The sequence below is a fragment of the Salvelinus fontinalis genome, chromosome 23 (genome assembly GCF_029448725.1).
Source record: "Salvelinus fontinalis isolate EN_2023a chromosome 23, ASM2944872v1, whole genome shotgun sequence".
Classification (NCBI taxonomy): Eukaryota; Metazoa; Chordata; class Actinopteri; order Salmoniformes; family Salmonidae; genus Salvelinus; species Salvelinus fontinalis.
The window spans coordinates 41,297,148-41,310,700 of record NC_074687.1 but is presented as its reverse complement, the minus strand read 5'-3'; the positions used below and the strand labels follow the sequence as shown (position 1 = coordinate 41,310,700).

The 13,553-nt window shown below is 47.2% G+C and overlaps 1 protein-coding gene across 12 annotated transcripts in view; it reads left to right on the top strand.

Annotated features, from left to right (window-relative positions):
- The window catches only part of LOC129821338 (formin-like protein 2), a 79,149-nt gene that overhangs the window by 45,631 nt on the left and 19,965 nt on the right, over positions 1-13,553 (top strand). For 6 of the 12 annotated variants that reach the window (XM_055878917.1, XM_055878915.1, XM_055878919.1 and 3 more), the window contains exons 4-11: positions 503-579; positions 2,059-2,142; positions 2,992-3,141; positions 6,180-6,209; positions 8,109-8,217; positions 8,541-8,617; positions 10,237-10,330; positions 12,820-12,894. In XM_055878917.1, the coding sequence (XP_055734892.1) occupies positions 503-579; positions 2,059-2,142; positions 2,992-3,141; positions 6,180-6,209; positions 8,109-8,217; positions 8,541-8,617; positions 10,237-10,330; positions 12,820-12,894 (696 nt within the window). The remainder of the gene's footprint in view (positions 1-502; positions 580-2,058; positions 2,143-2,991; positions 3,142-6,179; positions 6,210-8,108; positions 8,218-8,540; positions 8,618-10,236; positions 10,331-12,819; positions 12,895-13,553) is intronic. The other 6 variants (XM_055878921.1, XM_055878918.1, XM_055878922.1 and 3 more) reach the window with 1 other exon arrangement.

Sequence of the window (13,553 nt, the reverse complement as noted above, 5' to 3'; positions counted from 1 at the left end):
CCAGCGTTTGTTCCTGGACATGTAACCACGGGAACAGCACAACGGGACTAGAATGGATATACGCTGTGTGTGTATTTGTGTAAAGGCCCTGACAGCTCAAACACAAGCCAGATCCAATTTAATGAGTCGATTATGGACTCATCCCAAATAGCACATTATTCTCTATATACTGTAGTGCACTACATTTGACCAAAAGTACACTGTATAGGGAATAGAGTGCCATTTGGCATGCTGGCGGTTATATCGCTCCGGAGGAAGGAACTGCTTCTACGCAAAGCAGACATTGGAATGACTACGGTAAAGTCAAGCATTCTATAAGCAGGACTGTCCATTATGTTAACTTTCATGTTTTCTGGCCCTCTGTTGAATGAGAAACGACCGATGATATGGTTGGTGAAATGCCCCAGAAATCACTCAAAGTTCAACCCGACATATTCTATCGGTCTACCGAATACAGAACGGAGTGATGAAATGTTCAAAATGTGTCTTTCTTTAACCCCAGAAATTCAGACGGAGGGTGCAGGAGTCCACGCAGGTCCTGAGAGAACTGGAAATTTCATTAAGGACCAATCACATAGGGTGAGTAATAATTAAGATTAAGTATGTGAATGTGAAGGTCAAGTGCCTGCGTCCCAAATTGGTACCCTATGGGCCCTGGTCAAAAATAGTGCACTAGAAAGGGAGTAGGGTGCCATTTGGGTCGTAACCCAGGTCAGCTGTGGTCGCAACCCAGGTCAGCTGTGGTCGCTACCCAGGTCAGCTGTGGTCGCTACCCAGGTCAGCTGTGGTCGCTACCCAGGTCAGCTGTGGTCGCTACCCAGGTCAGCTGTGGTCGCTACCCAGGTCAGCTGTGGTCGCTACCCAGGTCAGCTGTGGTCGCAACCCAGGTCAGCTGTCGTCGCTACCCAGGTCAGCTGTGGTCGCTACCCAGGTCAGCTGTGGTCGCTACCCAGGTCAGCTGTGGTCGCTGTGGTCGCTACCCAGGTCAGCTGTGGTCGCAACCCAGGTCAGCTGTGGTCGCTACCCAGGTCAGCTGTGGTCGCTACCCAGGTCAGCTGTGGTCGCTACCCAGGTCAGCTGTGGTCGCTACCCAGGTCAGCTGTGGTCGCAACCCAGGTCAGCTGTGGTCGCAACCCAGGTCAGCTGTGGTCGCTACCCAGGTCAGCTGTGGTCGCTACCCAGGTCAGCTGTGGTCGCAACCCAGGTCAGCTGTGGTCGCTACCCAGGTCAGCTGTGGTCGCTACCCAGGTCAGCTGTGGTCGCTGTGGTCGCAACCCAGGTCAGCTGTGGTCGCTACCCAGGTCAGCTGTGGTCGCAACCCAGGTCAGCTGTGGTCGCAACCCAGGTCAGCTGTGGTCGCTGTGGTCACAACCCAGGTCAGCTGTGGTCGCTGTGGCAACCCAGGTCAGCTGTGGTCGCTGTGGTCGCAACCCAGGTCAGCTGTGGTCGCAACCCAGGTCAGCTGTGGTCGCAGGTGGTAATGAGGCCAGGGTGTGTGCTGGGAGCTGGAGGCAGGATAAGGCAGGATAAGGGATGATAAGGGTCAGCAGGAAGCAGTGGGGGTTGATGTGACTGGAGCAAGGTCACTGGTGACACGGCAACACTGACAAACAGACAGACAGCACGCTCTGTGACCCTGTGAGGACAGGAAGGAACAGGGTGTGTCCCAAATGGCACCCTATTCCCTACACAGTGCACTACTTTTGACCCAAGCCCCAGCCACAGACAGGAGACCAGCCAGCCAAAGTCCTACCTAGACACTACAACCCCAGGCAGACTCTGTTACATTACAACAGTCACACAATCTCAGCATCCCAACAACACAAGATGCCCCCTCTCTCTCTCACTCTCACTCTCACTCTCACTCTCTCTCTCTCTCTCTACATCTCTCTCTCTCTCTCTCTCTCTCTCTCTCTCTCTCTCTGTTGTGTAGGCCTATCACAATGGCAAATGAATCCCAGACCATTCACAACTCTGTGTGTTGCACGTGTACCACATGCAGTGCACTGTCTGCACCATTGTCTTTGAACTAAGACTGTGTGTCATTTCTCCTTCTAGGTGGGTGAGAGAGTTCTTAAACGAAGAAAACAAAGGCCTGGACGTACTGGTGGAGTATCTGTCTTTTGCGCAGTACGCTGTCACGTAAGTGCCCCCCGGCTCTTTCCCCTTTCTCGATGCCCTCGTATAGCGCAGGCCAGACAATGAGCAACATTTTTTTGCCTAATCAACGACGCATCTCCTCGACACCGCAGCCTGCTTCGTTCTCAGAAACACCGAGTCACTGGTCGTATGTGGCGACCGGCCCTGCTTCCGAGACTCTGTCTACGTCCTAACTGGCACCCTATTCCCTATATAGTGGGCCCTGGTCAAAAGCAGTGCACGACATAGGGAATAGGGTGCCATTTGCCATGCATACGTTCACTCTGTGTGGCATGTAGATTCTATTCGTAGATGGCGTGATTACTCGGTCACGAGGTTTCCATTCAGAGCCAATGGCGTTTTTAGCGTGGCGGTTACGTTTTTATTTGCTTTCTGACCCTACGTTATTGGTCTGTCCAACGCGTTTCTAATGGTTACCCCATCAGTGAGTGTTTGCCTTGATTACACAGGTCCTAGTTAGTCCCCTGCCTTTGTGTTAGAAAACAGCCACAGCTATAACAAACCAAAAAACGGGGGGAGGGGTGGGGGGATTTCTGCCCTCCTGAAATCTGAAGTAAGAGATGCCTCTATGTGACTTTTATACAGTTCTCATTTTCCTTCCAGACTCTTGATAATGTATGAAACAGATTAGGGCTGTGTCTTAAATGGCACCCTATCCACTATGCAGTGCACTACCTTTGCCCAGAAACCTATGGGCCCTGGTCAAAAGTAGTGCACGATAAAGAGAATACGGCGCTATTTGGGACATTGCTGGACTGTGGTCAGAGAGTACAGAAATGTACTAGGTTCTCTGAGCCCCTTTGTCCTGCCCGGTGTGTCTCCCCTCTCCAGGTTTGATGGCGACAGCGTGGAGGACAACCCGGAGAAGTCGGTGGACAAGCCCTGGAGCAGATCCATAGAGGACCTCCATGGGGGGAGTAACCTCCCGTCCCCCGTCAGCGGGAACAGCATCTCCCGCGCCGGGCGACACTCCACGCTACGGTAAGCAACACACACATCACCTCAACACCATACATTATACTATATACTACTGTAGGAGCGCACCGCAATGATAACCAAGTCCTAATTCTGTATTTAAAACGTAATATGTCTGTTGTATAAGAAATGGTTTGTAATGTCATAATTGTTTTTCACTTAGTCTGGATTGTCATAGTTCCCAGGTTTGCTAATACGCTCACGTGTTTGCATGTGATGTCTGAGAAGGCCTTTTGTTGTGGTCATGGGGCCTTTAAGTCTTTAAATGGCTTAAGACACGTTTCGGTGGGGCACGGAACGGCAGGACAAAGGATAAGAGGGGGGCGGGTTGTTTTCCAGAGCTGTGTTCCAAGCGGCATCTTATTCCCAATATAGGGCACTACTTTTGATGGGTCACGTGTCAAAAGTAGGGCACTACATATAGGAAATAGGGTGCCATTTGGGAGAAGACCTTTTATTGGGTCGTCTGACTCATGATGTTATGGAATATGATATCTCTGACACGGGGGTTTTCGTGGCTACTGAACAAGCTGGAAGTACTCTCTTCTAGCACCATCTACGTCTTCTTGAATGATTTGGAAAACATGTAACATTGAACATTGAAATTCTCCCGGTTTCTTTTAAACCATGGTCATTTAATTTGGATTATAGGCGGCAAACATAGTTAATGCGTACTAGGACTCAAATCTCATCCAATTATGCATATTTCTGACTCTGTTAATCGCCGCGGTCGTTTCAATTACGTCCCGGTGTGTTAGTCCCGTTGACTTCACACGTAGATGGCTAATCCCTATTTTTCTGACTGTCAGTAACTCACAGGTCTTTTACGAGAGACGTTACACCGAGGGAACCCCAACATTATCCTAACTCTCATATGGTGGACGAACTAATCTGGACTCGCTAGGCTTCGTCTCTTAGTAAACATACAGGCCAGTTTGTGTCCCCCAAAATGGCACCCGATTCTCTATAGACTGTCGCCTTTGACCCGGTGTTCCAAAGTAGTACACTTTATAGTATATGTGGGTGCTAGCGCCTATGTACAAGGGCCTGTGGGGTTAGTGTTCGTACTTCTGTCAAGCAATTGTGTTATCAGATGAAAGATATTATAGGAGACTAAGGCTATATGTGTGTGTCCCAAATGACACTCTATTCCCTATATAGTGCACTACTTTTGACCAGTGGCAACCTGTTCCCTATAGAGTGCACTGGTTTTGAAATGTAGTACAATGTAGGGAATAGGGTGCCATTCGGGACCCATACGGTGCCTTCAGAAATACCCCTTGACTTATTCCACATTTCGTGTTACAGCCTGAATTCAAAATTGATTAAATATTTACAAAAATCTCACCCATCTACACACAATACCCCATAATGACAAAGTGAAAACATGGTTTTAGACATTTTTGCAAATGTATTGAAAATGAAATATAGAAATATCTCATTTACATAAGTATTCACACCCCTGAGTCAATACATGTTAGAATTTCTTTCTGGCTATGTCTCTAAAAGCTTTGCACTCCTGGATTGTACAATATTTGCACATTGTTCTTTAAAAGATTCTTCAAGCTCTGTCAAGTTGGTTGTTGATCATTGTTTGACAGCCATTTTCAAGTCTTGCCATAGATTTTCAAACTTAGCTCTATTCTGTTTCTTTGTATCCTAAAAAACTCCCTAGTCCGTGCCGATGACAAGCATACCCATAACATGATGCAGCCACCACCATGCTTGAACATATGAAGAGTGGTACTAGGTGGATGTGTTCTGTTGGATTTTTGATTCTGTACAGGCTTCCTTGTTTTAACTCTGTCGTTTAGGTGAGTATTGTGGAGTAACTACAATGTTGTTGATCCATCCTCAGTTTTCTCCTATTCAATTCTGTAATTGTTTTAAAGTCATCATTGGCCTCAAGGTGAAATCCCTGAGGTTTCCTTCCTCTTTGGCAACTGAGTAAGGAAGGAGGCCTGTATCTTTGTAGTGACTGGGTGTATTGATACACCATCCAAGGTGTAATTAATAATGCTCAAAGGGATATTCAATGTCTGCTTTTTTTTCTACCAATAGGTCCATTGGAAGACCTCCCTGGTCTTTGTGGTTGAATCTGTGTTTGAAATTCACTGCTCGACTGAGGGATTGACTGTATGTGTGGATTACAGAAATTAGGCAGTCGTTCAAAGATCATGTTAAAAACTATTTTTGCACACAGTGAGTCCATGCAAATTATTATGTGACTTGTTAAGCACATTTTTACTCTTGAACTTATTTAGGCTTGCCATAACAAATGTTATTCATTTGTACAAATGTCGAAAAACAAAATTCCACGTTTTTACGTTATGGGGTATTGTGTGTAGATCAGTGACACAAAATCTTAATGTGATCCATTTTAAATTCAGGCTGTAAACACAACAACATGTGGAACAAGTGGAGGGGCGTGAGTACTTTCTGAAGGCACTGTATGTGAATGGCAGCTGTATGAACTTAGTAAGGTGACACTGAGAGCTGATGTTGACTGGTGTTCTGTACCGGCCTTCCTCCTCTAGTCTCCTGCTCTGTGCTCCAGTCTTCAGCTGCAGCAGGCAGGTCTACACAGCACACATTGTGGCCCACGGTGCTATCTGATAGCTCTAGCTCGCCTCAGCTCTAGCTCGCCCCACCCCTCTAGCCTTACCTCAACACCCCCCCCCCCCCCCTCCCCTGTCTTCACTACCTGCCACACACTCGCACGAGCACACGCGGGAAGGCAGGCGCCAACGCACACACACACTCCTACCTGCTTCCTTTGCTGTGGTCTGTGGTCCAGTGTGTGGAGGCGTTGAAGGGGAGATGCGACTACCTCTGTTGTGAACTTACTGTAGAAATTTCTGTTCCCGTTTAGAGCAAATGGCTTTTTATACCGGCATTGTCCCTGGCCCCGTCTGATTATTGCTTTTGTATGTCTCCTTGAGCAGGCTATATGCGGCGGGTAGTTGTGCAAGTAGTAGCTGGCTACAACCAAACCCTTCTGATGTATAAACTAATACAATGTTATCTGTACTGTTATTCCTTAGTTACCTCCTGACACAGGCTGACAAGTCAAGGTAATTAACATTAGCGTCATCAGTATGTATTCCTATTCCCAACGTACAGAACCTTTGCCTTGTCACAGTTGTATCCCTCCCAAGTCAATCATTGTGTGTCACTTTTCTGATGTCATGTTGAATTTTACACGTCTTTTTCTTAAAAACTCACGGCAAAACTCGAAGGACACCGAGCTCTTTGAAATGCCCAAAGTATTCGCAAGGACGATGGTACGTCTTCTGGTTCGCCCAGGGTTACCTAGAAATATTTAGGCTGGCCTAGTTTGTAGTTGTGTTTGTCAACGTGTTGTTGTGATTTCGATTATAGGCACGTCCCAAATGGCACCCTATTCCCTATGCGGTGCACTACTTCTGACCAGAGCCCAATGTAAAGTATTGCACTATATCGGAATTAAGGTGCCATTTGTGACTCAGCCTTAGACTATGCTGTTTTATTAGCTTTAGTGTTGAAGTAACGTCCATGAAAACATAGTTTGGAAGGCCTTTGAGGATCTTTTATGGGTTCTAAGTCGGTGCACCACAAGGCATGTCAACGCAAGTCCACCGTGCCTACATTGAATCAGGGTGATCGACTGTCTCTTTTTACTCAAAGTCCTGTCACCATACGTCGTTCCGTCTGTGTGGTTACGAAGCATAGGACGCATCCCAAATGGCACCCTGGTCCCTATGTAGTGCACTACTTTTGACCAGAGCCCTACAGTCCGCTATTTGGGACGTGTCCATACCGAAGTCTCTTTCTCTCAAATATGTGTCGTTCAACCAATCGTTTCCGCTGCCTGGTAGCAGGCAGGCTGAGTGCTGGAGGTATTTTTCTGAAATGATATTTTTCTGTAAAATCGCAGTTCTTTTGGAACACCGCCGCCCGTCGCTGGCTGGGTGTGAGGCGATGTTCCAATTCTGTCACCGGTCTCGTGAAGCAGGAAACTTGTTTTGCACTGCGTAGGCGTCACTCGCACACACACACACACCCCACACAATGTTTTGCTATTTTACCTTTACTACACGCACACGTCATAACTGCTTGCTTGCTGCTGAATAGCTCTCATTCATGGAGTCAGTGAGAAGCATCAGACCATGAAGACTACAGCCAGTAGGTTGGATCTGTCCTTATCTACCCTCATCATAAATCCTTATCAAATTTTAGTCACACACACACACACACACACACACACACACACACACACACACACACACACACACACACACACACACACACACACACACACACACACACACACACACACAGAAGACAGATTCAGAGCTTCAAGGCGTCAGTGCTGACATGAATCAGTGTGTGTGTGTATGCATGGGTAGGCTGAAGGCACCTTTTCCCAGAACCATGGCTGGTGGATAAAGTCTTATGACATGCAGGGCTGGAAATAATCAGTCTTATGTCCCTGGCTGGACTGAGCTGAGCTGTACTAGACTGTGTTCTGTGGCAGACAGACACACACACACACACACACACACCAGCGATGTGCTACTCAAGCGCTCTCCTTTCATTGAGATGAAAGGGGTCAGGAGAAAGGCCCTCTTTCGCTAACGTTTTGTCTCCACAAAGCCGGCCTGATCACCTCCATGCATGCAAATGACTTGGCTCCATTGTACTAGTTGTAAGTGATATTTTTGTGCAGGATAGTTAAATTAAGACAATCACACGGTCTCCCCTCTGGCCTCTGAGTAAGGGAGTGGATTACACAGCTCTTTGTGTGTCCATGTAGTGTGCCATGGAGTTTAATGTCTACTTTGAAAACGACGGGGTGCAAGAATGGTATGTGGGCTGCTACAGTTCACCGATGGCATCTGTTTTCTTGTTTACCAAGCCATGTGTCTCTTTGGTGGTATGGATTCGGAGACGCCTTCTGCTGTGAAAACGCTCCTGTGTCCCATTTGTTTCAGTTGCAACGCGTTGCCGAGCCGGAGAACTCTGAAGAACTCCCGGCTGGTCTGTAAGAAGGACGACGTTCACGTCTGCATCATGTGCCTGCGAGCCATCATGAACTACCAGGTGAGAGTCTCTCCGGTCCCCGGGCAAACCCAACACATAGTATGCGTCCCAAATAGCACCCTATTCCCTAGCGCCGGTCAAAAGTAGTGCCCTATGTAGGGAACAGGGTGCCATGTGGGACGTAAATGGAGGGTTGCAGCACACACACCGTCATCCATCATCGGCCAAATTCAATTTGTCGTCTACCATGTTTTCCGCAACACATTATTTCTCACGTTTCTCTTTGTTGTGTAAAAGGAGTCACTCCCTGTTTATTAAAAGAGATCTCTCTCTTTTTCTCTCCCTCCATCCCTCTCTTGCTCCATCTATTTTTGACGACCCAGTATGGCTTCAACATGGTGATGTCCCACCCGCACGCTGTGAACGAAATTGCGCTAAGTCTGAACAATAAGAATCCCAGGTGAGATGGAAGCGCTGTGTCTGGTGTTAAACAGCTCCTCTACTTCTTAGTGAAACGGGTCCAATATTCATAAAGTGTATCAAAGTATTAGTGCTGATCTAGGATCAGGTCCCCCTCGGTCTATATTATCACATTCATGATGATCTAAAATGCAAAACGGATTGTAGATCAGCACTCCTGACTCCTACTCTGTGACGCTTCATGAATACAGGCCCTTCCCTCCCCTTATTGCTGCACCTGCTCTTTCAGCGTTCACATTGTGTGCGAAGCCAGCATCCAGCACTAACTCATTCCTCCAGCCAGCCAGCCAGACAGCCAGCTCAGGGCACCGCTGGCACACTGCTAAACACTGGCAGCTGCACAGAGCAACAGGCGACAGGAGGCGCCTTTTTACTCGGGCCCCTGGGTGTTGTTTATTGAAGTGTGTGTAGCGCGCGTGTCTTTGTGTCCTCTTGCATTGCGCGCGCACTTGTGTGAACGCCAACCCTGTGTGAGTGTATGCGTGCGTGTTTGTGCTGGGTTGAAAGGGGGTTTGCGAGCTGTCTCGAATCATCTGTCAAATAACACCTCTACCGTAGTCTGTGACCCAGGCAGAGAATTCCTCTAGAATTACAGTGGAATTTAAAAAAAGGACAGAATAGAAAATAATATCATATTTTGGCTTTTAATGAATGAGCTGATGGTACTTCACTTCATCACCCGTAGGGATTATGGCTGAGGGATTCACTCTGTAATATACGTTTCATTTAATCCTCTGGATTATATCAACGGACCTGTTTATCATATGTTACATGTTCAGATATTAGGTAGACATTTTAGATCCAGTCATGTGATCTGATAAAAACATGATGTAACCTCGGATGAACCTTGGTAGTGCGTACGGCCCAGAACATCACGGGGGCAAAGCTTCCTGCCATCCCGGACCTATATGCTAAGTGGTGTCAGAGGCAGGCCCAAAGTCATAGACTGTTCTCTCTGCTACCGCACGGTAAGTGGTACCGCAGCGCCAAGTCTAGGTCCAAAATGCTCCTTAACATCTTCTACCTCAAGCCATAAAACAGCTGAACAATTAAGCAAATGGCCACCCGGACTATTTGCAGTGACAACCCCCCCCTTTATTTTTACACTGCTGCTACTTGCTGTTTATTATCCCCTACCTACATGAACAAATTACCTTGACTAACCTGTACCCCCCGCATATTGACTCTGTACCGGTACCGCCTGTATGTAGCCTCATCATTTTTTTGGGATTATTATTATATATTTTTTTACTATAGTTTATTTTGAAAGAAAATATTTAACTCTATTTTATTAAAACTGCATTGTTGGTTAGGGGCTTGTAAGTAAGCATTTCACAGTAAGATATACACCGGTTGTATTCGGCGCATGTGACAAATACAATTTGATTTGAATTGACGGCACCCTATTCCCTTCATAGTGCACTACTATTGACCAGGGTCCATGGCGCTCTGGTCCAATGTAGTGCACTAGAAAGGGTACAGGGTGCAATTTGGGACGCCACCGTTATGTAACCTTGTGGTAGAAATGATGGGTCGGTGTTGGCAGTGGCGCTGCGCGCTATGTTGACCGTTCCTTCTCTTCTTCTTCTCCCTTCCCAGAACCAAAGCTCTGGTGTTGGAGCTGCTGGCCGCCGTGTGTCTCGTGAGGGGAGGACACGAAATCATTCTCTCTGCGTTCGACAACTTCAAGGAGGTGCGGTATGGGGGAACGCGCGGAGCAGGAAGATAGTGCTGTGCTATTGTGTCTTAAGCAGTGGAATGTCACATAGTTGACGTCGTGAGTCGTGTGGTCGGAGGACGTTATCGAGGGACGCAGCGCAGCGTCGGCTGTATCAAAGCCTTTAGACATGTTGCTCCGCATCTCTCAGCCAGAAAAGGCTGAGGTCACTGACCTCTCAGGCCCACAGAGAAAACAGTCCTGTGTTTTGTTAGGGATTTTACAGGCCCTTCAAAGATGTATTCTAACAAATGTGAGTACAAATGTGAGTAATATTTAGTACAGCCTGATCAGGGGGCTGTATGTATCTCAGAGTAAGAGTGCTGACCCAGGATCAGGTCGCCCTGTCCATGTAATCTTCAGTTCATTATGATCTAAAATGGAGAGCTGATGCTAGATCAGTGCTCATACCCTGTGTTGTATGCAGTTGAATGTGTAGAGTATTTGATCTCCTCTAGAAAGGAGGGGACTAAGGTGGAGTCTGGGGTGGCCTGGCATCTCTACAGCAGTCCCAGTTTCTAGGCCGGCTCGGGGAACTTGGGCCGACTGCAGTTAATGCAATATTTACACCCAGAATGAAATATTGAGCATTACTCTCTATTGCATTTCACTGTTATTAGAGGTGGAATAGCAACTTCTATTGCTCAGAGCTGCTCCCCCATAAGCAGAAGGTAGAGTGGTATGTGTGCCACTGCATCTATTAAAGTCAATGGATAGCGATTGACCCTTTGCAATAGATGTGGTTAGAGGGGCCAATGTCGACAAAACAAAGGAGCTGATCGTGGACTTTAGGAAACAGCAGAGGGAGCACGCCCCTATCCACATGGCTGGACCGCAGTGGAACGCTTCATGTTCCTCGGTGTACACATCACACGATCTGAAATGGTCCACCCACACATACAGTGTGGTGAAGAAGGCGCAACAGCGCCTCTTCAACCTCAGGAGGCTGAAGAAATTTGGCTTGGCACCAAAAACCCTCACAATTGAGAGCATCCTGTCGGGCTGTATCACCGCCTGGTACGGCAACTGCACCGCCCGCAACCGCAGTGCTTTCCAGAGGGTGGTGCGGTCTGCCCGAAGAAACACCAGGGGCAAACTACCTGCCCTCCAGGACACCTACAGCACTCAATGTCACAGGAAGGTGTAAAAGATAATCAAGGACAACAACCACCCGAGCCACTGCCTGTTCACCCCGCTATCATCCAGAAGGCGAGGTCAGTGCAGGTGCATCAAAGCTGGGACCGAGAGACTGAAAAACAGCTTCTACCTCAAGGCCATCAGACTGTTAAATAGCCATCACTAAGCTGCTTCTACCCGGTTATGTAACCCTGCACCTTAGAGGCTGCTGCCCCATATACATAGACTTGAAGTCACTGGTTACTTTAATAATGGAACACTAGTCACTTTAATCATTTTTGCTTTACTCATCTCATATGTATATACTGTATTCTATTCTACTGTATTTTAGTCAAAGCCACTCCGACATTGCTCATCCTAATATTTATATATTTCTTAATTCCATTCATTTATTTTTAGGTTGTGTGTTTTGTTGTGAATTGTTAGATATTACTGCACTGTTGGAGCTAGAAACACAGGCATTTCACTACACCCACAATAACATCTGCTAAACATGTGACAAATAAAAATTGTATTTGATTTAGATTATCTTATTGGTCACATTGGACAAGCGTTATTGGTTGGCAGTGTCATATAAATTGTAATATAAAAACGGTGCTTTCTCTTTCAGCTTTTTGTGTTTTATGCAAAGAACTGATCCAATCCGAGTGTTATGTTGGCTTGCTTATGTTGAAATCGAGCTCTCCCTCTTTGAGGAGGCTTGTTGTGAGGGGGTTCTTGACTCCCCGCTCCGTGGGCTAGAAAGGGGTTGTTTGAGTGGGGGGCAGGGTGCAGTCTGGGGCACAGAGCATTGTCTATGAAGGCTGTACTTATGCACTCCAATCCCCTCTCTTCCCTCTCTCCTCCTCATCTCCTTGACTCTTTATCTCTCCTCTGTGTGTCTCCCCTTCCCTGCCTCTGAGCACTGTCTGAACTATAGAGCTGCATCCCTCTCCCTCTCTCTCTCTCCGCTCTCTCTTCTCCTCTCATCCTCTCTCTTTCTCTCTCCCTCTCACCCCTCTCTCTCTTCTCTCCTCCCCCTCCCTCTCTCTCAGAGATGTAGATATGGTAATCACAGTGGGAGAAAATAGGTCATGTGTGTTTAAAAAGCCCTTTTAGCAGGGAGGGAGCCAGAGTGATGGGAGGGAGTGAGGAGACAGTACATTGGTAGGTTTTGCATAAGGCAGAGAATATGACAGACACATTTCATTTCTCAACCTGAGCTAATACAGTATGCTGCGTTGCAAAGAATAAGGCTTGCTTCCCAAATGGCCTCCTATTTCCTATGTAGTGTACAACTTTTGACCAGGGCCCATAACAAAATGAATGATTGATTGTTTTTCCTGCAGGTGTGTGCTGAGACACAGCGGTTCGAGAGGCTGATGGAACACTTCAAGGACATGGACAACAACATTGACTTTATGGTACACAACTTTTCCACTGGACTAGCTATCGATTGCTAGGCTACATCATATCCTGAAATCACAGACCCTGTCGCTTGCCGTTTAATTCATTCTATCATTAGCCAACCACGCGCAAGGAATCCTCGCCAACTCAGTTTGTTTTGTCGCAGATTTCCTACTAATATGTTTGAATAGAAATAGATGAGGCAGCATGCTGTGTGGTGTGTGTCAACAAAATACATGCTTTTTCTCAATGTGCCACTCTGCCTCTGCTCCGAGGCTCCCCATTGGTCCGTGTGTGCTGTGTGTGCATGAGAGTCCAGCCAGTCACAAGTCAACTCTGAGCCAGTTGGTAGCAGGCCAGTCATTTGACACAAGCACGAAAGCAAACAGATTTGTCAGACGGGGCCTGGCGTCTCTCACACAGTCGACTCTGAGCTTCTTAAGGAAGTCCATTAAGACAGTATTAGCAAGGAGAATGCACTGACACGGTGACACTCCACTGTGCACATTAGACTGGTGGGACCCTAATTCCCTGGTCAAAAGTAGGGCACTACGTAGGGATTCGGCTGCCATTTGGGGACACGGCCTGACGTGACTCCCCTTTATCTGCCCATTTAACAAGATGGATGCAGCCAGATCATTTCCATACACACACTTATTTACAGGCCCTGGAGTCT